The sequence below is a fragment of the Eptatretus burgeri genome, chromosome 18 (assembly GCF_056783735.1).
Source record: "Eptatretus burgeri isolate ZD-2024b chromosome 18, Ebu_testis_v1, whole genome shotgun sequence".
Taxonomy (NCBI): domain Eukaryota; kingdom Metazoa; phylum Chordata; class Myxini; order Myxiniformes; family Myxinidae; genus Eptatretus; species Eptatretus burgeri.
In genome coordinates, this window is record NC_140978.1 from 22,933,841 (window position 1) to 22,960,934 (window position 27,094).

The window sequence follows — 27,094 nt, forward strand, 5'->3', positions numbered from 1 at the left end:
AGGTGTAAGACTAGAAGCAGAAAGACCAGGGTGGTTGAGTAGTGGGATAAGGAATGATATGAAGGAGAAGCAGAAGGCATTTATTAGGTTTAAAATAACAGGACTGGAGTTCGATTTATATCATTATCGGAGTGAACAGAGGCAAGTTAAGAAAATAACTAACTCAGCAAGCCAAAAGAGAGTACGAGAAGGACACTGCTAAGAATAAACATAATAGCAAAGAATTCTTTAATTATATTGGGGAAAAGAACAGGTTCGGATTAGTGGGCCCATTGAGGAATAGCACCAGGAGAGTGGTTAATGAGGAAAGTGAGATGGCAGGCTTATTAAACAGGTATTCTGCTTCAACTTTTACACAAGAACAGTCAGAAGAATTGCCAATAGCTGAGAGTATCTATCGAGGAGGTGAGGAAGGGCTTTTACAGAAGATCCAGGTTAGAGTGGAGGAAGTAAAGGAACAGCTACGTAATCTAAGAGTAGATAAGGCTCCGGGTCCAGATAATATGCACCCGAGAGTATTGAGAGAGGTGGCTGAGCGGGTAATCGAGATGTTAACGGATATTTTCAATCGTTCACTGGAGTCAGGACAGGTACTGGAGGATTGGAGAGGAGCAAATGTAACACCATTATTTAGGAAAGGATCCAGAGAAGAATCGAGAAACTATGGACCTGCTAGTTTGACTTCAGTTGTGGGGAAGGTGTTGGAGATATTAATTAAGGAACAGATGAGGAACCATTTAAACAAATACAAACTAATTAAAGGAAGTCAGCATGGTTTACCAAAGGTAATTCCTGTTTAACAAATCTTTTAGAGTTCTATGAAGCAGTGTCTGGGTGGATGAGGGAAAGACAGTGGATATAGTATATCTGGATTTGAAGAAGGCATTTGATAAGATACATCAGAGGTTGTTGGCCAAAGTGAGGGACTGTGGAGTGGCTGGTCAGGTAGTTAATTGGATTGCAGACTGGCTTATTGGTTGGAAGCAAGAAGTGGCTGTGAGAGGGAGGATGTCTTGCTGGGAGGATGTAAGTAGTGGAGTGCCTCAGGGATCAGTACTTGGACCATTACTATTCAACATTTACATCAATGATTTGGATTGTGGGGTGAAGAGTAGGATTTCCAAATTTGCAGATACAAAGCTTAGAGGTAAGGTGGATAGCAGAGGGGGTGGTGATTAGATACAGGAAAGTATTGATACTTGCATAGATTTGGCAAAAGATTGGCAGAGGGAATTTAACCTGAGCAAAGGTAGGGTGTTGGGGATGGGAAAGAACAATGAAAATAGAGATTACAGGATTAATTTTGGAGCGTGTCACACGGGAGAAGGATCTGGGGGTGGTGAGCAGGCAGCACAGTGCCAGACATCTATAGGTAAAGCAAATAGGGTTTTAGGCTGCATTTGGAGAGGGATCATTTATAAATTAAGAGGTGGTGTTAATATTGTAGAGGAATTTAGTGAGGGCCACATCTAGAATATCATGTGCAGTTCTGGTCACCATAATTCCAGAAGGACATAGATGCCATAGAGGGTTCAGCGCAGGGCTACTCGATCAATTCCGGGCCGAGAAAGACTCAGCTATGAGGAGCGGCTGAAGGAGACAGGGTTTTATACACTGGAAAGGAGGCGGTTACGAGGAGATATTATAGAGATGTTTAAGATGATGGAAGGTATAGATAAAATAAGTGCAGATTAATTATTCAATAAAGTAGACAGTGATAGTACCAGGGGTCAGAGCCTGAGAGTAAATAAGAGGAGAGTTAAGATGGCAGGGGACTTTCACTCAGAGAGTAGTTAATGCATGGAATGACCTCCCTGGAAAAGGCAGTGACAGCATAAAAGTAGATAAGTTTAAATTAGAATTAGATTGGTACCTGGAAGTTATGCAGATCGAGGGGTATGGGGATGTTGACAGGACTTTTAGGTAGCTTGAGCATTAATAAGTGATTGTGTACATGTGTACAGTGTTGTTGATGGGGATCTCAAAGGGTGTTGTGTGGTTGATGTGAGTTTTGTTTTTATTTCGTTTTTTTACCCAAGCCAATGCCCCCTCCCCTGGAAAGAAGGGAGAATTTTTTTTTTTTTAGAATTTTCTTAATTTGACCTCTTGATAAATTGGTGTGGTGTTGTGTGGCACAGACAAGGTGGTCTGAATGGCCTCCACCTATGTCAAATTTCCTTGTGATTCCTTGCGACACCTGCCCTTCCAATGCTTACCCCTCACCTACCCCTAAAACCTTTCCGGATAAACCAGACATCTGTTTAACAGAATACTTCCTCCTACAGCACATCCCAGACTCCTTGGTGTCTCTTCCCGGTTATTGGCCGCTTCAATTTTACTGGCCCAAATCATTCCCTGGCAGTGGAGTTGCACTTTAAATCATGAACTCAATTATTCACCTCCTATTTTTTTGTATACATAGTGAAGGCTCATGAAAGAGCCAATACACTGAACAGATAAGGGTGTAACAGACAAAGAGAGGATGCAAAAGGAAGATTAGAGAAGGGGGAAAACAACAGAGTTGAAAGCCAGGATAGAGGAAGACTTGGAATAGGGGCAGGAGAGGATGCATGGGGTGGACAAGATGGATACAGAAGGAAACTCCAAGAAGGGAAAACTGGAAAATTGGAAGGAGATGGGGTTTGGGTGAGATTAACGGGGGTAGAAAAGATCATGGTTTTGCAGTGGGGATGATCTGAGATGGTGGTGATCATCTTTCTTGAAGACCTGGAGGGAAGAATGAGATTGAAGAGAATGTGGAAGTTGGTTCCACTGGTGGGAGGGGAAAAGAAAAAAGAAAAAAAAAAGAATAAATGAACGGAGGTGAGCGTGATCCTGGATTTAGGTAGGTTCACCAGAAGGAGGTTTGATGGTGGACCATGTGAGGACCACAGAAAGCTGGGGGGAGGGGGGGAGCATGGACAGAACAGAAAGTGCGAGCCTTGGTTTCCATGGCATCAAGCTGAGCAAGACATGAGGCAGGGGAGCCAGCCAAGAGGGGAGAACAGGACTCTCTCAAGCTGCGTATGAAGGCCTTGAAGGTAGATAGGACATCAGTTGTGCCAAGGAAGGACTTAGTACGATGGAGGATGCCCAGTCGGTGGCTGACTTTGTCAGCCAACTTTGAAATATGGTTTGCCCAAGAAAAATCATGGCTGAGAGCGAGACCGAGGAGTTTGAATGACTGAACATCTGAGAGGATTAAGGAAGTAGATGGGAGGGTTTGCCAGACGATCTTTTCGGAGAGAGATGGCGAGAGTGTGAGATTTGTCAGGATTGAAAGACATCCCAAGTGTTTGATCAGCTTGTTTAGGGTGGTGGGCTTGGGATCATAGAATCCTGAATTAAAATCCCACTCAGCTGTTAAATTAATACTAGGTGGGGTTGACTCTGCCTGTCATCCTTCTGAGGTCAGCAAAATGAGTGCCAGCTTGCTGGTATCCTGTGTCAGAGTGGCGACCTGTCCAGGATTATGCCCAATAGCCAAGGAGACTGCTGAAGCAGCACCAATGCTCTGCACAGAGTATGGTTCCAATGGATGGATGGATCAGCTTGTGCATTTATTTTTTTTGCAATGTCTGAAGAGAGAGAAGAGGCTGCAGCCTGCCTGTATGAAGGATGAGGAATGTCATGGCAGAGAGCAGAGTTATCAGCAGATTGAAAAAGAGGATTTTCGAGGGAGACAGAGACATCATTGATGAAGATCAAGAATGGGACTTGGCCCAGAACAGTGCCTTGTGGCACTCCAGCCTTTACAGGAAGAGATGAAAGGATTCTGTTGAGTCTCACACAATGGCTATGTAAGTAGAGGAAGTTAGGAAGCCTTATGTGGAGTTGGATTTGGATGCCAGAGGCAGAGAGTTTTGAGAGTAAGGCAGGATGCCAGACTGCATCAAGAGCATGAGATCCAGTGGGGAGAACAAGTATTTGATACACTGCCGATTTTGCAGGTTTTCCCACTTACAAAGCACATAGAGGTCTGTAGTTTTCATCATAGGTACACTTCAACTGTGAAAGACGGAATCGAAAAGAAAAATCCTGAAAATCACATTGTATGATCTTTAAATAATTAATTTGCATTTTATTGCATGAAATAAGTATTTGATACATCAGAAAAACAGAACTTAATAGTTGGTACAGAAACCTTTGTTTGCAATTACAGAGATCAGACGTTTCCTGTAGTTCTGAACCAGGTTTGCACAGACTGCAGCAGGGATTTTGGCCCACTCCTCCATGCAGATCTTCTCCAGATCCTTCAGGTTTTGGGGCTGTCGCTTGTTGTTTTGGGGTTTTGGGACTTTCAGCTCCCTCCAAAGATTTTCTATTGGGTTCAGGTCTGGAGACTGGCTGGGCCACTCCAGGACCTTGAGATGCTTCTTACGGAGCCACTCCTTAGTTGCCCTGGCTGTGTGTTTCGAGTCATTGTCATGCTGGAAGACCCAGCCACGCCCCATCTTCAATGCTCTTGTTGAGGGAAGGAGGTTTTTGGCCAAGATCTCGCGATACATGGTCCCATCCATCCTCCCCTCAATACGGTGCAGTCGTCCTGTCCCCTTTGCAGAAAAGCATCCCCAAAGAATGACGTTTCCACCTCCATGCTTCACGGTTGGGATGGTGTTCTTGGGGTTGTACTCATCCTTCTTCTTCCTCCAAACATGGCGAGTGGAGTTTAAACCAAAAAGCTCTATTTTGGTCTCATCAGACCAAATGACCTTCTCCCATTTCTCCTCTGGATCATCCAGATGGTCATTGGCAAACTTCAGACGGGCCTGGACATGGGCTGGCTTGAGCAGAGGGACCTTGCGTGCACTGCAGGATTTTAATCCATGATGGCGTAGTGTGTTACTTATGGTTTTCTTTGATACTGTGGTCCCAGCTCTCTTCAGGTCATTGACCAGGTCCTGCCGTGTAGTTTTGGGCTGATCCCTCACCTTTCTCATGATTATTGAGGCTCCACGAGGTGAGATCTTGCATGGAGCCCCAGACCGAGGGAGATTGACTGTTATCTTGAACTTCTTCCATTTTCTAATAATTGCGCCAACAGTTGTTTCCTTCTCACCTATTGTCCTGTAGCCCATCCCAGCCTTGTGCAAGTCTACAATTTTGTCCCTGATGTCCTTCGACAGCTCTCTGGTCTTGCCCATTGTGGAGAGGTTGGAGTCTGATTGATTGAGTGTGGACAGCTGTCTTTTATTCAGATAACGAGTTCAAACAGGTGCAGTTAATAGAGGTAATGAGTGGAGAATGGGAGGGCTTCTTAAAGACAAAACTAACAGGTCTGTGAGAGCCGGAATTCTTTCTGGTTGGTAGGTGATCAAATACTTATTTCATGTAATAAAATGCAAATTAATTATTTAAAAATCATACAATGTGATTTTCAGGATTTTTGTTTTCGATTCCGTCTTTCACAGTTGAAGTGTACCGATGATAAAAATTAGACCTCTACATGCTTTCTAAGTGGGAAAACCTGCAAAATCAGCAGTGTATCAAATACTTGTTCTCCCCACTGTGTGTCCAGAGAGATGGACCTGATCTCATGTCTGACATTTAGGGCTTCCATCCATTGTTGGGTGTGTAGAAAAAGCATATCCAAGGTGGAGTTACCTGGACTGAAACCAAATCGATCTGAGATGAGGTTGTTGGAGATGCCACACGTTGCCTGCGCGAGTGGAGGACTTCATAAATCCAGAAATTAAGGTGGCCTTCTGGGCTACAGGCAGAGACCTTGGTAAGCAAAACAGGATGCCAGACTGTCAAATGCCTGTGATATGTCCAGCAAGAGTTCTAACCTTATGTTTCAGATTGAGGGCCTTCTATCATTGCTGAAAGAGAGGAGCAGAAGCATGTTAAAAGTTGAGCTGTTGTAGCGGAATCCAAACTGATCGCCAAAGATCAGGCTGTTTGAAAACAGGAGCAAAAACATCAGAAGCATTGATGGATTGCCTGACTTTGTATTTGGAAGAAAGCCCATGGGCCTAGAGTTTATAGTGAGTTTTGGGAATGATGTTTGCTAACTTCCATGCAGATGGGAAGCAGCCAAAGGATAAGGACAGACCGAATAGGGCAGATCGAGAAAAAAAAAGCAAAAATGACAGCAATATTTGAGAACATAACTAGAACGGGCACTCATAGAGCACATACCTTCGCCACCACTACTTTTTTGTTCGTGGTACGAGTGTGGGGAACTGGTTTCATATGAATGGTCTTATGACACAAACCACATATCTATAATGTCATGACCCCCCCCCGACTTTCGGGGGCTACGGACTAAACAACAATCAACTCACGTCGTTTTGGTGAGTCTTCACTCGCAAGCTCGGTGAATACAATGTTTCAACAAGAGAAGGTAATCTCGTTTGATGCTGGTTTCATGCAAATCGAATAAGAATTGACTGAGTTATGCCGAAAACCGCATATTTTTCAAGGGCGTGACCCCCCCCCCGACATTTTACCCCAACCGGTGACATGTTATGACGTCATTGTCACAACATTGGGCATTAAATTCTGAACATTTTGGTGCTGGGTTCATGTAAAGCAGACAAGAATTGACCGTGTTATGACAAAAACCGCATATTTTTCAAGGTCGTGACCCCCCTTGACCTTTGACCCATAAACGGTAACAAGAGTATGGGCGTCATTGTGTCATATTGCATATCACAAGATGAGGCGTTGAATTCTGAACATTTTGGCATTAGTTGCATGCAAATTGAATAAAAATTGACCGTGTTATCGTAAAAAGATGATTTTGACCTTTTCCCCGAACGATCCCAAAATCTAATCGAATGCTTCCTGGTTAATAACCAATCATCCCACCAAATTTCATGCAATTCGGTTTAATACTTTTTGAGCAATACGAATCACAAGATTACAAATAAATAAATAAATAAATAAATAAATACACACCGACCAAAACATAACCTTTCGCAGAATGCGAAGGATAACAACTGATGCCATCTGGGCCCGTCACCAAAGGAGGCTCAAGGCCACACAGACCTTTCTTTTCCTTTTTGGTTGAGGACACAAATTCCAACAGAGTGGTTAACCAAAAATGAACTGGTTGATTTTGAGCTCTGACTAGGTCCAGCCGCCGATGTTCCGATGAAATTGAAAATTCGCACACGCATAGATCATCAAGCGAGAAAGCTGATGGTAAAAAAAATTTTTTCATAAAATGTTAATTTTTATATTGTTATGCATTTTATTGTTTTTCTATAATTATTCAGGATGCCGAAGACAACATGCAAAACACTCAGAAGAAATTACAGGCCAATTAATTTGCATCATCAATGTAGTAATGCATGTAACCCTTCTTCACATGTGTTTGTTGGACATAAACACATGCAAAAATTGCAGGTTTTTTTTCTGGACATGTGACTACTAATTGTCATGTGACACCTGAGTGATGTCTGATTTGGACGTATGTGGTATCAAAATATGCCCAAGACCCGAGAGAATTCAAAATCCCCAGTAGTTGCGAAAAATATCGAGGGGAGGAGGGGGCGCCAAACCCCGTCCTGCCCCGCCCCTCACCCTCACCCACTGTAGTTAGAATCAAGTCAGGGTAAGATGGGGGACAGAACAGCAGGTTCACCTTTAATTGACTATTAAAAGAAAATCTTCTTAAAAAAGTCCTCAACTGCAGCCTTCCTGGCATCAGTTGGTGCTATTGGATGAAATGGGTTTGAATTTTCAACTTGATTGGCCATAATTAAGGATGATAAAACAGAAGAGTACCGTGTGATTAATGCAATCAAGTTTTGGCAAGGAGCCAGCATGTTCAAGGTGAGCATATTTTGTTTTGCATTGCCAAAATAAGATCCAGATCATACAAAAAGCAAAAGCATATGAAAAATGGAAAGAATGTAAAGTTGCTGTTGAGGCCAAAACAAAAGACAAAGTTCAATGCCCATTGGTCAAGGTTAAAGGGGACAGAGATCAACCATGCCAAGTGAATCATAAAAGTGGCGTTCATTGCAAGAATGATCAACGTACGAGACAGAGGGAGGGAGTGATAACCATCCAGCAATATTTCATCCAAGGTCCTGGACGGAACCCCAGCATGTCTTCAAGAGCAACATAAAATCGGTCAACTCCTGCACACGCACAAACACAGAAATTAAACATGCACAGTGGAAACTGCACAGATAAACACTGTTGGAAAAATGGAGACAGTCAATCAAAAAACAAGGCAAATAAAAGGGAAACAGATCTTTCAGGTTTCCAATGCAAATTACCCCTTCTAAGTGATAGTGAAACTGTCAGACATTCCTCTGCACGTGCCAAACTATTACAATCGAGACGTCGCCATGTTCTTCTTAATGACCCAGGAATCCAAATATCATACATACACTAAAACGGTACTGGGTAGAGCGCATACCTCCATCAGGCTAAACAGTTTACGTTTTGTATCCCACTGATAGACTGTATTTGCATCCGGACCTAAACCAAAATCTAATTGGCTTGTTCGTCTCTTACCCAACTCAGCCACCAAGTTTTATCATAACCCGTCCACAACTTTTTTTAAATATCGTGCTATACATCATTATTTCTCAATGGGTGAATAGTAACTTTAACAAAAAATTATAGAATCTGGATCCGGATCTTCACTAAAATATAATAATTTCGTGCTCATCACATACCCAATAGGTCCACCAAATTTCGTACGAATCTATCTACAACTTTGTGAGATATCCTGCTCACAGACAAATAAAGAGAGACAGACAGAGACAGAGAGAGATGAAAACACAACCTCCATCTACCTTTGGTGATCGAGATGACTGCATAATCCCTGAATCCCTGAATACTTATACACACACCTCCACCATTTAAAGTCTTTAAAGCTTCCTCCCGCATCCCATCCACCACAAATATTTGTTTAAATGATATGTAGACAAATCCAAACCGTATGTATATACACAACATACCATAGAGCCATGCCAAGGCGACACACTCGAAGAAAGCCACCCAGAGTAGAACCACCCCACTCGTGGCATAGTAGTCAAACATTTGAAAAACATACATCCCACCCTGCAAACACAAAAAGAAGAAAAATCACAGTCAATCATTTCTGCAGAGGAAATACAATTTAAAAACCTATTAACAAGAGCTTGAAAAACAAATTTTGGCTTGGTCAATAAAAGTGAAGGCCGATTACAGACAGATCAGTGCCTCCTAAACACTAAAAAAAATTAAAAATAAAAAAATTAAAACTCCCACTTTGCTTCTTTCGCCTTAAACTTCACCCCCTCCCTCCCAGAAACCAGTAACCCCTTCGGGGTTAAACTCCAAAAATGCAGGCTTACTGCACACAAGTTTTTGTCGTTCTTTTCTCCCATTTGTGGAACTGCATTCATAAGTGATTCAATCAGTCTTCCCTCTAGGGCATCCATCTGGTGGTGCACAATCCCATGTCAACCCCCATCCTTTCCAGCAATCTTTACCCTCAATTAATCATATCTTGACCAACAGTCTTGCAGGTAACTGTTTGCTACAATCTTTCCTTTCCCTTTTCTTGGTCATTCATTCCATTGCCTGTGTCCAAATGTGGGCACCATTGCCCCAATGTCAGTTCAAGGGGACTTTACCTCATCAACTCACTCTTCTATTCAGAGATTCAATCTTGTACAGAATCATTTTACAATGTACGTGCACTCGCTGCACTGACGTCATCAATGACACCACATGACTATGCTGCTGCCACGCGTCAAATGATGCAAGAAATGTTCCTTCAACGTGTGCAATTATCCATCTTTTCGGTTCACATTCACACACTTGTAAGTTATAAAATTAGAAGACCTTCATATTTTACTGCACTGATACGTTTTGAGCAACTGAAGTCAGGAACAAAAACGTTTACTAGCACAGCAACACATTCTATTTCACGATTGCTGGCAAAGACCGAACAGCTATATTCTAATTCAGAGGCACTCCTTCACCATGATAGTGTTACCTACCTCCTGTGTAGTTAGTGTCCTCACTTCACTTAAGCTGGTACAATTTGTGCACAGTAATGGGATCCTCTCATCTCCTCTCCTCTCCCTGTCAAGGTAAGGTTGGAATGCCCCAAGGCAGTGTTCTGGGCCCTGTCCTATTCCTAATCTTCATGAACTATCTTTAGAAAAATCCTCTTTTTTGCTGACTCCACCACCATCTGCCGAACATCCCTCATCCTTCAGACAAGCAGGCAGCTGCCTCTTCCTTCTCTGCCAACCTTGTTAGAATCAGGAGCTGGTCCAATACTTGGAATACGTATTCCAACCCTGAGAAATCCCACACACTCACCGTCTGTCCAAAAGCAATGTCTGGCAAATCCTCCCATCTTCCGAAACAAACCATATGAGGAAGTTAAGATAGTGTGTCACTCAAACATTTGGGCCTCACCATTAGCCATGATCTTTATCAGGCAGAACATATTTCCAAGATAGCCAACAAAGCCAGCCACAGACTGGGAATCCTCAGTCGTGCAAGGTTTGGTTGTTTTTTTTGTTTTTTTTTTTCCTTGGCCAATCTGAACTTTTGACAATATACAAGGCCTTCATTTGCAGCTTTATTGAGTACCGCTTTCCTCTTTGGGCTAGCACCCCCTTCCTAACACCTTGACCTTCTTGATGCCATGGAAAGCAATACATCCATTCCATCCATTGGGACCATACTCTGTGCAGAGCGTTGGTGCTGCCTAAGCAGTCTCCTTGGCTATTTGGCACAATTCTGGACGGGTGGCCACTCCGACACAGGATACCAGCATGCTGGTACTCATTTTGCCGACCTCGGAAGAACGATAGGCAGAATCAACCCCACCTGGTATTAATTCAACAGGAAAGTAGGATTTGAACTTGGGATCCAAGGATCCCAAGCCCACCACCCTAACCATTAAGCAAATACCAGGCATATGGAAAGCAATATCCTCAAAATAATTGGGATCTCCCATGACATGATCAGAGCCCAGGCCTGTTACTTTCACATCGCAGATATGTTTACGGCCTCTATTTTACTGCCTCCTTTTTGGTCTTGCATCTTCTGAACTCTTGGCTCGGTGCCTCCCAGGTTTCTGCAGGGCACACACGATCAGCCAGTAACCCTCTTGTTAAACTCCTGAAATCCAGGCTCACTGCTCACCTCCACTAATTTGTTCCTGTTTTCTCTCCTCTGTGGAACAAACTTCCCCAATCTTCAGTCCCATTCCTCCCTCCAGGGCTTCAAGTCAACTGTCCACAACCCTATCCATAAAAAACATCCCATCCATACTCATGATCTCTTCTTCCCAAAATGCCCCATCCCCAAGCACTCCTCTTTTCCAGGTTATTGTGATCCCACCCACCCCCTTCCCTCCCCTCACCTCACCCTTTTCATTTGTTACATTCAGTTGATTTGTTCTTTTTCTGTTCCATCCTCACTTTCCCCTTCCCCTTCTTTCTGTGTTTCAGCTTGTGTGCAGTTTTTTCACCCCCATGTGCCATTCTTCCCGTACCATTGATCTCTCTCACTTCTACTCTGCTGTTGGTGCTTTCCCATTCCATTCTGCTCTTGCCCTTCCATGAGCCTTGGCCATGTATTCCAAAAATAAAAGATGACATGATTTAAAGAGATAAGTATGAAGCATAATGTGATGGACACAGGAGTATCAAGAATGATTAAGCACATTATAAACACCAATAGAATAAAAGGCCTGGACGACCAACAGAAAAACGACTCTGTACTCGTCCTCCTTTGAATATTATTCTATCTTGCAGCCCATGAAAGCTACACCTCAAATAGTCCAAACAAATCTGCAGCAGGTCCTTGTGATGCCTGAAACGCGACTACAATGTCTCGTTTGTTTGAGCTCTGCATTCAAGATATTTTGGGTTAAACGGCTTGGTGATCATGAAGGAGAGTGTAGTTCGGCGTTAGCAGACAGGTAGAACAATAGATGGAATCAAGAGACAGTTAATCAGTGTGCTGGCCACTGTGGGAGGCAGGTAGAAGCTGGCGTTTCAGGCATTAACCCTTTATCAGAGCAAAAGAGAGTTAATGGCTGATGAGCCAGCTTCTTCATGCTTCCCAAGGTAGTTGGCATACTTACATCAACGTTCTGTTGATTTAATCCATTGTGTTATATGGAGTAGCTACCATTCCTCTCATTCTGCCTTAACTATGGGCCTTGGTGGGATTTTTACCTGCTCACCAACCACGAGTGATGATGCAAACCTGAACATTTTTTTTTCCTTTTTTTGTATCCATGGTCGAGGAGGATCGTGGAAAAGAATGTACACTGAACGGATCAGGATGTAACAGGATGAAAAAATAACAGCAGACGTACACAAAGGTGACAGGTGAGAGAGGGGGAAACACCAACAGCAGAGTAGAAGGTGAAGCTTGAGGGGGACTTGGATAAAGGATGTGGGGAGAAATTAGTGGGGGGGCAAGACAGGATGTATACAGAAGGAAATCTCAAGGAGGAAAAACTGGAAATTTGGATGGAGGAGGAATTGGGGTGAGTGGGAGGGTTAACATGGGGAGAAAAGATTATTGTTTGCATTGGGTACAATCTGAGATGGTGGTAAACAACCGTTTTGAAGACCAAGAGGGAAGAATGAGATTGAAGAGAATATGGACGTTGGTTCCACAGACAGGAAAAAGAGGAACGAATGAGTGGAGGTGAGCAGTGATCCTGGATTTAGGTCGTTTCACCAGAAGGGGGTTTTATTTATGGTCGACTGTCTGACCTGCAGAAACTTTGGGAGGGCAGGCAAAACACAGACAGAGCAGAGGGTACAAGACAGAGACCACCAACCTGTCTGCAATTGTGAAGTGATAGGCCCATAGACTCAGCTTCATCACAGGAGATTCCAATAAACTCGAAGGCATTGGTTTCTACGGTGTCAAGCTGAGCAAGATGTGAGGCAGGAGAGCCAGTCCAGAGGGGAAAGCAGTACTCCTTCAAGCTGCGGACGAAGGCCTTGGGGTGGATCGAAGTTCAGGGGTGCCAAGGAAGGACTGTATGATGGATGATACACAGTCGGTAGCTGGCTATGGAAGCCAACTTTGAAATGTGATTTGCTCAAGAAAGATCATGGCTGTTAGTGGGACCCAGGAGTTTGAATGACAGAACTTCCTGAAGAGGATTTTTAATAAAGTAGATGGGGATGGGGTTGCCATTCGGTCCATTCCTGCTGAAGATTCACCCCAATTTCAGGAGGTCGCGGTAAGCACACTCACCTTTCAGCACTAGTCTGGGCTCGAATCCCAATATAGTTATAAACCGTCATCGCATCCCATGTGCTTCATCAATGTGCGAGCCATCCTTAGAATGGATGGACATTAAACGGGAATCCCATCTGTCAGCATTCGTAAGATGAAAAAGATCCCTCAGTGTCCTTCGCGAAGAGAAGGTGAGCTATCACCAGCACCACGAACAAATTCCAAATTCCTGCCATAAGCAGCAGATGGCATTGCATCGGCAGCACAGCCACATGCTCAATCAATGATGCTACCCCACAGACTTGTGCTGCATACAAACAAAAAAAGGAAGAAGAGGTCAAGCCATAAGGCTTGCTGCAGGTGGGTGGGTTAGTCTCCTATTGGTTTCCACTGCTCTCCTGCTCCCTCCTCATTTCTGATAGACCCGTGCATTTACCAATCATTCATAAATCTAAAGATGAATCAGACATTCCGAGGCAAAGGCACAATAATTACCTCCACCATCAAAAGTCAGGTCAGGTATGGGAGCATGCGCCAGAGCAGCACGTAACTGCGTCCACTTTCCACTTGAGGGGCCACTGTCTGGCCATCCCCCAGGCAGATGCCTGGCCCATTCTCATATCCTTGATATGCCGATCAACCTGCTGCAACCACGAGGCACGTGGTCGGCCCATTGACCTCCTCCACTCACGAGAATCCCTCGCTGAGAGAATCTGGTGAGCAGAATCAGCATGAAGAAAACGAGCCACATGTCCATACAGCCACAGCTGACGCTCACGGACTATGCCGGGAACAAATCTCATTTGAGTCTCTCTCAGCAACCGCTCGTTGGACACAAACTCCGACCAGTGATAGCCAAGGATTCTCCGAAGAGACCTGGCACCGAAGGAATTAAGTCTCCGTCTCTGATCCTGGGTCAGAGTCCAAGTCTTGCATCCATAGAGCAAGACTGGAAGCACCAAGGACCTGAAGACTCGGACTTTCGTCCTCCCGCACAGGTACTGGCAGCATCACACCCCATGATCCAGTTAATCCATGACTCCCCAGGCCCGATCCAGATGTCAATTGACCTCTGACTCACAGCCGGCAGAGACATGAATATCACTGCCAAGGTAAGTGAATATCGACATGACCTCAACATCCTCACCACAAACAGGCACAGACAGGACAGCAGCATCCAAGATGTCATTGAAAGCCTGGATCTTAGTTTTGACCCAGGAAGCCCGTAATCCCAGAGGCTCTGACTCCTCATTCAGCACCTCGAAGGCCCACAAAAGTATATCTAAAGTCTCCGCAAAGATGACTGCATCGTGTGCGAAATCAAGGTCAGAGATCTTGACATTACCAAACGATGCACCGCAGCTTGATCTCTCCAACATCCTCCCTAGAATCCAGTCCATACAAGTGCTGAAAAGTATGCCCGTGTCATAAGAGGCGACCAGGGTTGCATCAGGAAGGGCATCTGGCGTAAAACCTATGCCAAATCAGTATGCAGATCATAACGGATGATCCGCTGTGGCGACCCCTAACGGGAGCAGCCGAAAGACGAACAACAACACAAGTGCTGAAAAGTGCGGGGGCCAGTACACACCCCTGACGAACTCCAGTAACAACTGGAAATAAGTCAGAGATGGTACCACCACACTTCACAGCACTCTCAGTACCACAGTACAGTTCAGACATCAGATTGATCAGTTTTGGTGGCACCCCACGAAGACCAAGAATCCTCCAGAGGGCATCCTGATTCACCGAATCGAACGCTTTACAAAGATCAACATAGGCTGCAAGCAGCCCCTGCCAAAATTCTCGTCTGTTCGGTGAGGACCCGAAGAGCAAGGATATGGTCAATCGTTGACCTCTTTGGTGTAAAGCCTGACTGCTCTGGATGCTGGTGCTCAAGCAGATGGTGGCGAACACTATCAAGAATGATCCGAGCAAAGACCTTGCCCGGCACTGAGAGCAGCGTCACCCCTCGGTAGTTGTCGCAATCTTGGCGATCACCCTTCCCTTTCCAGAGAGGGACAACAAGGCCCCTCTTCCAATCAGTTGGGATGATGCCTGTGTTCCAAGCAGAGCACAAAACTGTATGCAATGACACGAGTGCAGCATTTCCACCAGCCTTGAGAAGTTCAGCATGGATGCCACAGATCCCTGGAGCTTTACCCCATTTCAACCGGTTCACCGCAGTCTGTGTTTCCACAAGCGAAGGTGGACCACAGTTGATTGGAGGGTCAGCAACAGGGATTGTAACAACCCTGATGTCCAACTCGACAGCTGGTGGATCAGCCTGGTACAACCGCTCAAAGTAACCGGCCCAGTGGGCCTTCAGTTCAGACTCCTCTGTCAAGAGCCCACCACCCTCTGCTATAACTGCAGTACACCGAGGGATGGGCTTGGATGAACGCAATGCGCGAATTCCCCTGTAAGCAGGACGATAATTCCTTGTCCACAGGTGATGCTCTACCCCTCACAGATTCCTCGCACATAGACCTCCTTGTCCACCCCAGCACACGTACAGTTTTACGCCTCAGCTCCCTGAACAGCTCAGCTCTGCCATTCAGCCTGGCCCTGCGACTCTAGTAAATGGTATCCAGTGTCCCTTGAGACAAAATTCTTCTTTGCCCGACGGTGAGTTCCAAGACATCCACCGGCAACATCAAGGACGGTGGTCTTGAAGGCACTCCATAACTCTTCAGGACCTCCCAAAGCACCCAGACTCCTCAAATCTCCACTCAGCCTGTTCGCAAACTCCTCAGCTACCCTCTCATCCTTGAGCTTGCCAACATCCAGCCTAGGCTGGCATGGTACCATTCTCCTGGATTTAAGGTGCAACTTCAGAGTTGCTTCAACAAGCCGGTGGTCAGCATTGAGGAACTGAGCACTCCGGTAGACCCTGCAGTTCTGGATCATCCTCCAGCAACCATCGAGGACAAGGTCAATCTCCTTTGCCACACCACCAGCGTTGGAATACAAAGTCCAGCGATGAGCTTGTGGGAGCTGAAACCATGAACGGGCCACCCTGAGTGCATGACTTATTGCAGTCAAGTAACTTTGTGCTATTCTGGTTCATAGTTCCTGACCCATGGGGTCCAACAGATGTCTCATAACCATCCCTTTCAGTTCCAGTCGATGCATTGAAATCCACTAAAACTAGAAGTGTATCTCATCTGGGGCAATGATCAACCACAGACTCGAGCGTGGCGTAGAATGTGTCCTTCATGGTGAGATCACTCGCCTCAGTTGGAGCATAAACAGAGACCAGGGAAATGACACCTAAGGAGTGACGAATGCTTCGTCTCATAATACGCTCGTTGACCGGTGTTACCTCAATTATCATTGGGGTCAGCTTATTGGAGACAGCTTGCAGCAACTCCTTGGGAATGGCAACCATCAGAGCGACCAGACCAATAGTAGGTGTAACCACCCACCATGATCTCACCGCAATCCGGTCTCCGAACCTCAGAGAGTGCTGCAATACTGATGTCCAAACGCTTGAGCTCAGATGACAACAGAGACAGGTGATCATCCTCTTTGGGATAGGACATTCCAGGCACCCAGCCGAAGGGACCGCCTCAGGTTAACCCAAGGCGACCGCCGTATCGTGGACGATACCTCAGCACCACTCTGACACACTCTCCCGCAATCTGACCCGGGAATGTGACCCCGTGGTTACCCTCCTATCAAAGATTGGGGGTCCCGAAGGCTTTGCCCCAATCCCGTCATCCGGTGAGCTGCCCTGCGAAGGGAAGCTGCACAGGAGGTACTCCCACGGAGTGAGTTTTCACATTTCTTTGCGTTTTTGTGTTTTGCGGAATGAAGGGTTTTACAGTGGCCGGAGTGCAAATCCTGCCACCAACCTCCTAAAAAGAAGTAACCTAACTGCACGAGGACGTCCGCAGACACAGTTGGGCACTAGATATGGATGGCCGTTGGCTCACAAGGAGCTCCTCTGCCCTTTGTGGACGGAGGTTATGTTTTCACTTGTGTGTTTGTTTGTCTTTCTGTGAACAGGATATCTCAAAAAGTTGTGCATGGATTCAGACGAAATTTGGTGATTATGTTGGGTATGTGACAAGGATAAAAGTGTTGGATTTTTGTTGAAGACCCAAATCTGGATCAGAGAATTTTTTGAATGATTCTTCACCATTGAGAGATGGGGCCAAATACAATACTGCATTTGGCATATTTCAGAAAGTTGTGGACGGATGATGGAAAAACTTGGTGGATGAGTTTCGCTCGTTCTTTTAACTGACCCATTAGATTTTGGTTCAGGTCCGGATGCAGATCCAGCCTATCAGTGGGATACAATTCGTAAACTGTTCAGCCTGATGGAGGTGTGCTCTCTACCAAATGCTGTTCTCGTTTGTTTTCCAACCATTATAATGTAAAACTGAATATTACATCTAGTCTAAAAATGCACCACATACTTAGGAGTTAAAGTCCAGGCTCACTGCTCACTTTCTCATTCATGACCCTTTTCTCTCACCTGTGAATCAACCCTCATCCATACTCATGATCTTTTCTTGCTTCATTAACCCTCCGCAAGACCACTCTTTCTGTGTTTCCAGAATATCATGTTATTTGGTTACCTCCCTCCCCCTTTTTCCTCCTGATCAAATTGCCAGCTTTGACCAGTCCTATGCATCTTGTCATTTTCTGTCAATACCAAATTTATCCACACATTCTTCCATTCAGTCCTTTTTATCTCCCTTTCTATTTAAAATAAATACCTTCTTAAATTTTGCACTGAAAGGTACCGATTAACCATTGCGCATTCCTTCCCAAATATATCATGGTTGGTTTGTATCCATCCACTCCTTACTCTTGTGCTTCATATCCTCACACAGGAAACACTCAGCCCCAAATGGCAGTGCAACATATATTCAAAATCAATGCCACATTCACACCATCCAATTTGCTCTTGTACTATGGAAATGATTTTTTAGCAGAGCTAAGCATTAAAAAACAAAAATTATATTAAAAAACCCAAAACAAAATAAATAAAGGTCTCATCCCACAGCTCCCACCTCACCTTCACCCATTTCTCCCACCACGATGCTTCCCGTTTGGAGACCTGTTCCTTCTACCTCCATAACCTTCTCCTCCCAAATCTTCAACTCTGGATCACAAAGAGCCCTCCAGCGCAACCTCAATGGACTTTCCTTTCATAGTCAGAGATGTTGTGTTCCATTCACATAATGACGACGACTCTGTAAACCTTTATTTCCTCAAACATTGATAAACCCTTTGCCATCCATCCCAACTCTGTTACTCGCCTGCAGAAATTTCAACTGCGAGCTGGCTGGGTGTCAGCTCTGCAACAACCAGTCGTGGAATTGAAGCTGGGCCTTTCTACAATTCTGAGGCTAAACCCTACTCTAGACCTCACCAACTGAGCAGCCTTTGTCATGCAAAGTCTTTCCTCTGCACATCTGAACCTTTATCTATGTACAAGGCCATCACCTGAAACTTGATGAGTGGAGGGAGCATATGAGTGGAGGTGAGCAGCAAGTTTGGACTTTGGTATTTTCACTAGGAGGTGGTTACTGGCAGACGCTATGCACCCAGGGAGACAGAGCATGTAAAGGGCAGAGGGTGCAAGACCATAAATGAGGCAGTAGAAGACCGACAGATCACAGACGTCTCTGCGATGTGAAAGTGATCAGGCACAGAAACTCGGCTTCATTGCGAGAGAATCCAATGATTTTGAAGTCGAACTAAGCAAGGTCAAGCAAGGCTTTCAACAGCAGCAAGCTGAGCAAAGTGTGAGGCAGCAGTACTAGCCCAGAGGACAGAGTAGTTGTCCATAAAGCTTTGGAGGAAGACTGTTCCTTGCTTTTCCCGCATGTTGAACCGACATCCTCAGTTGTTCCAAGTCTTTTCTTTTTTTTAACATACACTTTCAAGGCTCATATGAAAGCAAACACACAAACACACAACAAGGGGAGCAGGAGACAAGGGGTGGGAGAGGGAAGGGGAAAAAAAAAACAGTGGGTCACAGAAACATGAGGAGATCTGTGGAAGGGAGAGGGATAGGGCAGGGTACACAGGGAGAGGGAAGGGGAAAAAACAGTGGGTAGCAGAAACATGGAGATCTGTGGAAGGGAGAGGGATAGGGCAGGGTACACAGGGTTCACACAGGGATAGGGCAGGGTACACAGGGTAACCAAGATGGACACTACAGGGACTTTCAGGAAGAAAAGCAGGGAATTTGAAGGAGGTGGGTTTGGGGTGGATTAGCAGGGGTAGAAAAGATTGTGGTTTTGGATGTGGGATGATGAGAGATGGTGGTGAACAGCTGTTTTAAAGACCTGGAGGGAAGATTGAATCAGTATTGGGAAGTGGGATTGAAGAGAGTGCAGGAGTTTACTCCAAAGGCAGGAAAAAAAAAAAGAGGAATGAAAGAGCGAAGGTGAGCAGTGATTCTTGATTTTGGTGGTTTTACCAGAAGGGGGTTGCTGGTAGACCTTGAGCGTCCTGCAGAAATATGGGGGGGGGGGAGATATCTCAAACAGAGCGGGGGGGGGGAGATTCTCAAACAGAGCGGGGGGGGCAAGACCGGAGAGGAGACAGTAGAAGACAATGACCACTGACATGCCTGCTGTGAGAGAGTGAGAGACCCAAAGACTTTGCCTCATTGTGGGAGATAACAATGATCCTAAATGCCTTGGTTAACACAGCGTGAAGCCGAGAAAGGTGAGAGGCAGGAGCAGCAGCCCAGAGGGGAGATCAACACTCCATCAGGTTGCAGACAAAAGCTTTGTATGTGGCCAGGAGCTCAGGTGGGCCAAGGAAGGACTTTGCACAATGGAGGATTCCCAGTCAGACCATATAGACTGGCTTTGGAGGCCAGGTTAGAAATGTGGCTTTCCCAGGAAAGATCATGGCAGATAGTAAGACCCAGAAGCTTGAATGGAGACTTCAAGAAGATTGTTGAGAGAGTATATTTGGGGGGGTTCCAGACATTCCTTTCGGAGAGATCGTGAGAGTGTGATTTGTCATGGTTGAAAGACAAGTTCCACGTGTTGGACCACCTTGTGATTTTATCCAGATCTGCAGAGAGTAAAGAGGCTGCTGCATACTGGTCTGAGGGATGACAGATGGTACGGCAGAGGGTGGAGTCATCAGCAAGGAGATAGAGGATTTTCCAGAGAGTTGGAGAGATCATTGATGAAAACCAGAAGAAAAAAAATTGAGAAACTCCATCCTGGACAGGAAGAGAGGATGAGAGAACTCCATTTAGGGCCACATGTTGGCTGTGACAGGAGAGGAAGACTGCGAGCCACGAGTGGAGATGGCCTTGGATACCATAGGAAGAAAGTTTGGTGAGCAGTGTGGGATGCCACCAGATGGAGGGAGAACATCCACCAGAAACAGACTTTACTTGAAGGAAGGAAGGAAATAAATAAATAAATTAATTAAAAAATCAGAGCTACCATAATTTCCAGAATGTAATGCACCCCAAATTTGTTTTGAAATGTATGCAATTTGTTTGTTACCATGTATAATATGCACAGAGACCTTTGCCATCCCACGGTCAAAGTCACCCTTTGCTGACAAGAATGTTAGTGTCCATTAAATCACGAATTGTGAGTTCGCCTGAGTGCTTGCTGGGTTTGAAATTGTGGCCAGCAAACAAACTCTCAAAAACCAATTGTAACATTTCCTCACTGAATGGATGTAAAAGATGGCCATTTTCATTTTATAAGACCGATTATAAAATACACTATGAAATCAAAGCCTATCACAATAAATCTCCATTGGCCAGTTATGGTAAAGTACTGACAGTTCAGTGCTCAACCGTTTGAACCCTGAATTCCTTGGACTTTTTGCTCCCCTACTTACCCTGGGCTCCCTGGAGAAAAAAAACTGGCTGCTCGGGTATATGGAGGTTTGAATAGTGGCTGATAAAACAGCCGCTGTGGTTTAAAGAGTAAAATAGAATGGGGTTCTGTTTAGTAAAGCCGATTTCAAAATGCAAACTCATGACAGAAATCCTCTTAACTCTGGCTTCTTTGTAAGTATGCATTATCATTCACAAACACATGAGAAATGATGTTCTGGACTGGCTACAAAAAACAAAAACAAACATTTTGATTTGTTACAATGTATAATATGCACCCCAACTTCTTGATAAAATTTTTGTGGAGAAAAATAAAAAATAAAAAAGCGAATTATATATATTCGGAAAATTACGGTACGCGGTCTATCAGGCATTTGTCCATGGTTCAATTGAGTATCGCTTTTCCCTTTGGGGTGGGATCCCAGAATCACACACGTCTCTCCTGTATTCTGTGGAATCCCAACCTCCAAAAACAATTATTGGTATCTCTCATGATGAGACCAAAGCAAGTCTGCTGCTGTCATATCACACACACACACACACACACACACACACACACACACACACACACACACACACACACACACACACACACACACACACACACACACACACACACACACACACACACACACACACACACACACAATCAGTGGCCCTCTCCACCCCCCCTCCTTTCTGGTTTAGCTCTCTCAGCCCTCCAACACCTAACAACTCCAGAATTTATAGTTTCTTCCAGTAGTAACCCCTTCCTGGTAAAACTTCAAAAGTCCAGGCTGACTGCACACTTCAATTCTTTTGTTCCTTGCTTCTCCTGGATGTGGAACCACCTTTTAGAGGCTGTGCACTCTTCACTCTTCCCTCAAGGGCAGTAGTCTCCAAGCAGTCAATCGCAATCGACAGGTCGATCCCAGTATTGAGCAGTTGATCTTTCAAAAAAAAAAAAATTCCGAAAGCGGCGAAGTTTAAAATAAATAAATAAAGGTTTGTTTGTGCGCATGGGTACATGGACACACATGGTGAAGCTAAAAGTGCCAACTTGCAACTGGTTATCCCTGCACAGAGGGTTAGAAAGATTGTTCTTCATTTTTGATGGATGGATGGAAGGAAGAAAGGACAAACCAAATATTGACATGGATACGCTGCTTTTAATGCATCCCCCCTCCCATCCCCCAAAAGGAGCTAATGTAAAATGTTCAGAAAATACTTCTAATGAATTTGAGGGGGATTCAGATATTGAAAGCAAGTGGCTGGGGGTTTAAAATATATTGTATAGCAAGTTATTTTTTAAAAAATTCAACGATGACAAATGTGGTTCTGAAAGCATGAACAGAGAGGCATTTGTTGTGGTGATTAAAATGTGTGGCTCATTGTGGGCATTCCATTAACCTGTGTGACCATGGTCAGGCCAAAGCAAAAGTTGATGAAGCAGACGAGGACAAGGAACAGTTGCCGTCTGCACCCCTTTCTCAGTAGCTCTGGGTGGAGATCAATCCATGAAGTCACCTGACCTTCCACATGCATGAACTGTGGAAACACAGAATCATGACTGTGAATTTAATCGTGGATGTACGTTTATCACCCAACAACAGGAGAAAAAAAACAGTAATGGCGTATGACAATAAGCAAGATATGAAATTGCTTGGTACATCTCCAGATAATTATCTAAACACAGGTTGTACAAGAGATAACTACACAAAGGTACATCTGTCCTCTTGAAAGTTTGTAGAACTTTGATCAAACATTCCATTCCCCATCACAATTTAATCCTAATATACAAATAGAGAGGCCATCTATTTATGTATGCACATAGGATTGGTGGGTGCTGGAGGCAGGAAGAATCTGGAATGGTGAGGGATGGGTTGGGGATTTCAACTTGTGCAAAATAAATATCCGGTTCATGCTGTTGAGTGTTGGTTTCAGTATTTACAACGGAGGCTTTGTAACAAGGTTTTGCTGCAAATATAGCCATTAAAATGCTAGTCTCATTCAGGTGGATGTTTCGGTGAGAACTCAACATAATTATTTCAAAAGTTGCACTTGTATTCATTGCCACCTCTGGTATGAATACAAATTGTATCTTACTGCATATATTAAAAACGTATTGAAGCTGCCTGTGTGACTGGGTGCGTCTGAAGCCCTCTGGTCAAAACCCATTGGCTGGACAGCTGGCAGGACTCCACCCACAATTGTAACCAGGAAAATCATATGTCTACCATTTTGATTCTGGAGGCCACAGTACGTATCGGACAATATCTATAGGCCTTAGGCCTCTGGATAAGTGCAATTGAAATCTATCCAAGCTATATAACCACGATGTATACCCCAGTTATATAACACAGGCTAATTATATTTTTTGGAAGGGTCTGTTGTCCATATGCCACGCAAAGAAAGGGAAAGTTGTTAATCTACATTTGAAGACGTTAAAACACGTCGTCCATCATGAAAGAAAGGTACGTTTTGATTAAAAGCCATGCAGCAGAAAGAAACGGTCTTGGAAGTAGTGCATATTTTATATTACAAAGTATTAACAAAAAAAAAAATAAACCAATGTCACCCGCAGGGTGACCCGTATCTTGCCAAAAGGTGACCACGTGTGACTTCTTTAAGGTCACACTGAGGTGAACAGAACTGCTATCCACCAAGAGCGACTCCTTGAGGAATATCTGCCGATGAGAGATTCCGATGAGAATCGTTCTACAGAGTAACCATGAAAAATATGCTTTTGCCTCATAATGTCACCAAATGATGTCATAATGTCTCAAGCTTGACATATCTAGAAAGCACTCATCGAGGTGTTCAATTTGAGGTGCTACACGATATGGTTCCTAAAACTTGAAAATTTGACCTTGGGGTCAAATATGTTTGACCTGAGGCGCTAACCATGAAGGTCAAGGCCAATCGCCACCAAAAATTAATCAGCTGAGTGCCAGACCATGAACTATATTCCCATGAAGTTTGAAGACTATCCGATCAAAATTACTCAAAAAATAAGGGTTTCGTCGACTCCCCTGATTTGCGACAAAGTGACCTTGACCTTTGACCTTCAAAATTTTATGCACTGAAAGGGACCTCTATAGGCCTCTGATATGCGAAGTTACAAAAATTTCCGATGATAACTGTGCTCTGCAGAATTTTTTATATTCGTGATTACAGACAAACAAAAAAACATACAAGCTGACTAACATATCTTGCAAAAACTTCGTTTTGGCAAGATAAAAAAAACCACACACAAGGTTGGGGTTGGGGGAGGAGGGTGAGGACTTGGGGTTTGGTGGGGTAAGGGTTGTGGATTTGAAGAAAGGTGGAGATGAGGATAGAATTTGTGTGGAGAGGGGAGAGGGGGTTGAGACTTTTGTGGGAAATGGAGAGTTGAGGACCTGGGGCTGGGGTTGAGGAGTTGAAGAAGAAATGGGGAGTAGACGATAGAGTTGGGCTGGGGAAGGGCAGAAATGGGATAGAGTTGGAGAATGAGGCTGAGACTTTGGGGAGGAGTTGAAGACTTGAAGTCATGCTTTATATTATGTGGAATTTCCACGGATCCCTGCTTATTGCAAGCAACACTGCAACGGGTAGACTAGTATTTCTTTGTTGCATGTTTATGATACAATTAGCTATTAGTTTTCCATGTTGTTGAGTAGGTACTCCCCTCAATTATAGACAGCTAGCAAATGTTATACTCAAATTTGCAGGCTTACTGGTTGTCATTGAGATCTAACAATGGGGATGCTCTGATGGTGTGTTATTAAAATCACGGGGAGGGGTTTTTGCGGGGGTGGGGGGGATCTCAAAACACGAGTTACTTGCATGCATAATAAATAGATGACCTGAGATAAAACAGGCTTTTCTGATCCCAACTCCAGCTCTGAAAACTTACCTGATGTATCCAAGGTAGACCTTGTGTATGAATTGATACTCAAAGCATTAAGTAATGAAGGAGGGAGGAAAAACAGGTGGTTGGGGTGGAGGTGGTTTGGAGAAGGTGAAGAATCGGGAGAAAGCAAATTCTTAATTTTTAGTACCATGTAATGATGGTAAAGTGGGAGAGGTTATGAGAAACAGGTGGGTGAAGAAAATCAGAGCCTTGACAACATGGGTAAAGATGCAGATTCAAGTTTAACATTTGCCTCCTTTTAAAAACAAGAACAGTTGTGCAAAGTCACAGAAAAGAAAAGGAGGGAGTGCAAGTAACTGTAGAGAGTACCAAATAAAATGCTTCATGACCTAATTCAGGATGGAAAATTGATGGTTTCAACAACAAAAAAAAAATCATTAAAAAAAAAAAAGGATAATTTCTGGGTGTTAAATCTTGACTACAGTGCTTTATATAATCAGAAAGTAGATGGAGCTTAAGCTATTATGCTCGCTGTGTGCCATCGCCGAAGTAGCTAAAACAGAATGCCAACACGTTTGAGGTCTCGGCCACCAATTTGCAAACCCGAGCATAAAATAATGCGATCTGAAAATGAAATGTCAGTCGTCAAAGCAACCCAGACAATTAAATGGTTTCTCAGTTTTTAGAGTTTCATATCAATAGGTAAACATGCCGAACAATTGTACACCGCCCTTCCCAATTCCATATCCAGGCGATGCACGACGTCATCACCGGGTGCCGAACGAAGGGAGTACTCAGTTTTTACTCCATTTGTTTGTTTGTCCGGCCGATATCTCAGCCATCCTTTGAGTTAGGAAGCTGAAATTTGGGGACAAAAGTGAAGATGTGCTTTGGCAAAAACAGTATTTATATTTTTTGCTTAATCAATTAATTACTTAATTATCGATTTATTAATTCCTTATTTATTTTCTTTCTCATCTGGGCAATCTCTCAGGCACTTTTTGAGCTAAAGCTGATATTTGGACACGACAGTGAACAAATGATTTGGCAATAAAGAGTATTTCTTATTTATTGATTAATCAATTAATTATTCATTTTTCAATGAATTACTTAATTTTTAAAAAGTTAGATTCAGATGAAACGGTGGCGGTTTAGGTATGCCATTAGCCAATTGATGAATAAATGAATTATTTTACAATAATTATTTTATTCAATTATGCAATTAATCAATCAATTATTGTACACCTCTCCCTCCCAAATCTGTCTCCACGTGCTATGCGGCAGCATCGCTGGCCGCCGAAGGCACCTTGGCAATGTCGCACACTGGAGGATTTTTTCATTTAGTTATTTGGCATGGGGGCGGTGTACTTTGGATGTACCTGTACTGTTTTTTTTAAACATGCAGTGAAAGCAACATTGGCTCGGTGCAAGTCATTTCTGCAATCTGGGCACATGATATATGATATAAAAAACTAATTTTGGTAAATTCAAACTTGAGTACTTGGGCCAGTTTAATCCCATATATAAAACTCAATACCCTGACGATATAAATAAGTGGAAGTTGATCAATGAGAAAGGACAACTCTTGACAATAGTCAGCTTTTACAGATTTGAATCGATATATTCTGAAGACTATTAGAATCAGCAATAAATTCATATTCCTTTTTCTTTTTTAAATACATCTGACTTTTATGGTGTAGGACATGGCAATTAAAAACATTATGAGGTACAACTATCCTGTACATTCAAATTGGTAAAAGTAGACTCAGCTTCCAATAGCACATGATGGTAATTGACATATGAACACTAAATCAAACAAACGGTTTTCATTTTCATTCTCTTAAATTTCACGTTCATACATGTTGTCATCCTGAGCGATTGAAGACATTGAGTGTTCAAGCATGAGCCAAATCAAATGTCCAATCAAGCAGCACAAGAAAATGGATGCAGGTCTTAATATGCAGAAAACTGATAGCTCCAACTCAAAAATAAACATGGGCTTACAATTGGATGCTACGGTATTATAATTGGTGAGTGGTCGGTCTATGTAGCCCCCGTAAGAAGTTACCAAATTTGAATTGTCACAATTGACCATACTTTAAAATTAACAAAATATGCACCAATTTAATAACCACAAGCATTTGGCCCAAAAGGAAAAACGATTCACCGATATATGCAAATCCAAAACCATTAATCATATTGCGATGCAATTTATATTCATTGCATAAATCATGACA

General features: G+C 43.8%; 1 protein-coding gene across 3 annotated transcripts in view; it reads right to left on the reverse strand.

Annotated features, from left to right (window-relative positions):
- LOC147008729 (sodium- and chloride-dependent taurine transporter-like) overlaps window positions 1-27,094 on the reverse strand; it is a 67,723-nt gene that overhangs the window by 17,017 nt on the left and 23,612 nt on the right. For all 3 annotated transcript variants that reach the window (XM_085863705.1, XM_085863704.1, XM_085863706.1), the window contains 3 exons: window positions 22,412-22,549; window positions 8,925-9,027; window positions 7,993-8,093 (listed from right to left, as the gene is read on the reverse strand). In XM_085863705.1, coding sequence (XP_085719831.1) covers window positions 7,993-8,093; window positions 8,925-9,027; window positions 22,412-22,549 — 342 coding nt within the window. The remainder of the gene's footprint in view (window positions 1-7,992; window positions 8,094-8,924; window positions 9,028-22,411; window positions 22,550-27,094) is intronic.